This window comes from Syzygium oleosum, unplaced genomic scaffold, assembly GCF_021117445.2.
Source record: "Syzygium oleosum isolate NSW1041296 unplaced genomic scaffold, Sole_v2.1 Sole_v2.01, whole genome shotgun sequence".
Lineage (NCBI taxonomy): Eukaryota > Viridiplantae > Streptophyta > Magnoliopsida > Myrtales > Myrtaceae > Syzygium > Syzygium oleosum.
Window position 1 is genome coordinate 27,176,288 of NW_026607485.1, and position 1,976 is coordinate 27,178,263.

The window sequence follows — 1,976 nt, forward strand, 5'->3', positions numbered from 1 at the left end:
CTGTTTCTTTAGTGATATTGAGGGAATCATTGATGGACTGGACTCTTGAGGTGAGTGGCTGGAGGCTAGCTTCCATTCTTGCGATACCATGGAGAGAAGGGTTTCTTCGATGGGTAAAAAGAAAAGCAAACTCTATTCCTGAGGCACGCGACTGCGTGCACGAGTTGAGTTAAACCATCGCGACCAAGTGCATCAAAATGCTTCCAGGCAGGTGGGATAACAGAGAGGGAGGAGCTTCACTAAATTGATAAATGCTAAAGCAATTTCAGTGCAAACCAAATTTTGACCGGGAGTACATTACTTTCAAGTTCTAAAAGTCACCATAACCTATTAGGAAACAGCCAAAACAAGCTACCTCCAGCCCGAAATAAGAAGAAAGGCAACATGAAGCGAAGAGGTCAGAGGCTTAAAACCATGAGCCAAGCTGCACCAGAAAACTGTTGAAAAGGGGTTTGATTTGATTTTGCCGCTTGATAACCATTGCTCAAACTTCCACCTAATTCGATCAAGTGTCTTTCATCATCAGGGCACACATGTTTATATCCGAGATCATGCTCATATTCTTCACGGGCATGCACAGCCAGTGATCAACGGGACCCAACATCCTAGTTTCTACAGAAAAGCTCGCATGGAGAAGACAGATCAGACTGAAGTTCACGAGGGCCCTTCTATGTCCCTGGCCCTTAAGGCACGGTTCATGTATCGAGTAGGAAACGAAACACATTCGCATCACGAAGTATCACATTAGGCGAACACTTCGAAAATCTATTCTTTGGTGATCTAATGACTAGGATCCCTGAGTAACAGTTCCGCAGAAGCGCCCAAATTCAAAGTAGGAAAATTTATCAAAACGGAGGGCCAAAGAATTTCCGGTAATTAGGAAGTTGTGACCAGAACCAAACATTAGGTGCAATCTAGCACACAAGAGAGACTTTTCTCATAGCAGATCAACAACAGAGAAGCTTTCAGACACCCACATTACTCCAGTCACGACACATTCAAGATCAACAACGCTCCTCGAGCAAAGGGTAAACGAAGGTATGCACAAACCCATAACAAACAGCAACACACATCTCCTATCAGACATACTACTTCACTGTACTACCTTAAAACCCCCATGTTTGTCATCTAAGGGGAAGGCGCGACAAAAAAGAGAACACCCCACCTCGAAAAGATCACAACTTTTGGACCTCGAGCTCCAAAGAAGCCGAGACATCCGACCCTTCGTGGGTCCTCAGCGGGAAGGAGCCACGATCGCGGGCGGCGCGGATGCGATGCGCGTGCGGGGCTGGACGGAGTCCAGCATGCGCCTGCCGATCGCCGCGGCGTACGCCTGGAGGACGTCCGCGCCGTCGTCGTCGGCGGAGGCGGCGGCACCGGCGGAGGCGAACGCTTCCTGCTCGATGGTGCGGGCGACGGACGTCGCCTCGTCGACGGGCAAGGCGCCGTAGCGAGTGGAGAGCGCCGAGGGAGAGGACAGCGTGCCCACGAGGCGCGAGATGATCGCTTCGCGCGTCTGCCGCGTCGGAGGCCAAATGCGATAGGCGACGTCGACGTCGGGGCCGCGCTGTTGGGGCGGCGCTTCCGTTCGCCGCGGCGGCGGCGGCGGCGGCGGCGGTAGTGGTGTCATCCTAGCTTCTTCCGATTCAGACATTGGAGAATCGGCAGCTCAGGGGAGAGCAAAGTGGAGTTGGTTTTTTCAATCGTTCGGTAATGTCGTTTATATAGTAAGCAGAGGAAACCGGAAACCGGACCGGTTCTCACCGCGAACCGCCCTTGAACCGGGCCAATTCGATTCGGTCCGGGTCCCCGGTTGAACCGAGCTCCATGCTCACCCTTCGATTGTCGTAAGTTACAGTAGTCGTGTTCAGTAATTATCCTCAATAATAGTAATTTTTCCGATAAGTCCTTATAAATGACAAGTTAGTATCCATGCTTCGCGTGTAATAATTTACCTTAAAATCTCGTAAGGCTCC

The 1,976-nt window shown here is 50.9% G+C and overlaps 1 protein-coding gene across 1 annotated transcript; it reads right to left on the reverse strand.

Annotated features, from left to right (window-relative positions):
- Positions 1–1,234: 1,234 nt before the first annotated feature.
- Positions 1,235–1,654, reverse strand: LOC130137394 (WPP domain-containing protein 1). Its single transcript, XM_056308415.1, has one exon. It carries the CDS (start codon positions 1,652–1,654, stop codon positions 1,235–1,237), a length of 420 nt encoding a protein of 139 aa, XP_056164390.1.
- Positions 1,655–1,976: the final 322 nt, after the last annotated feature.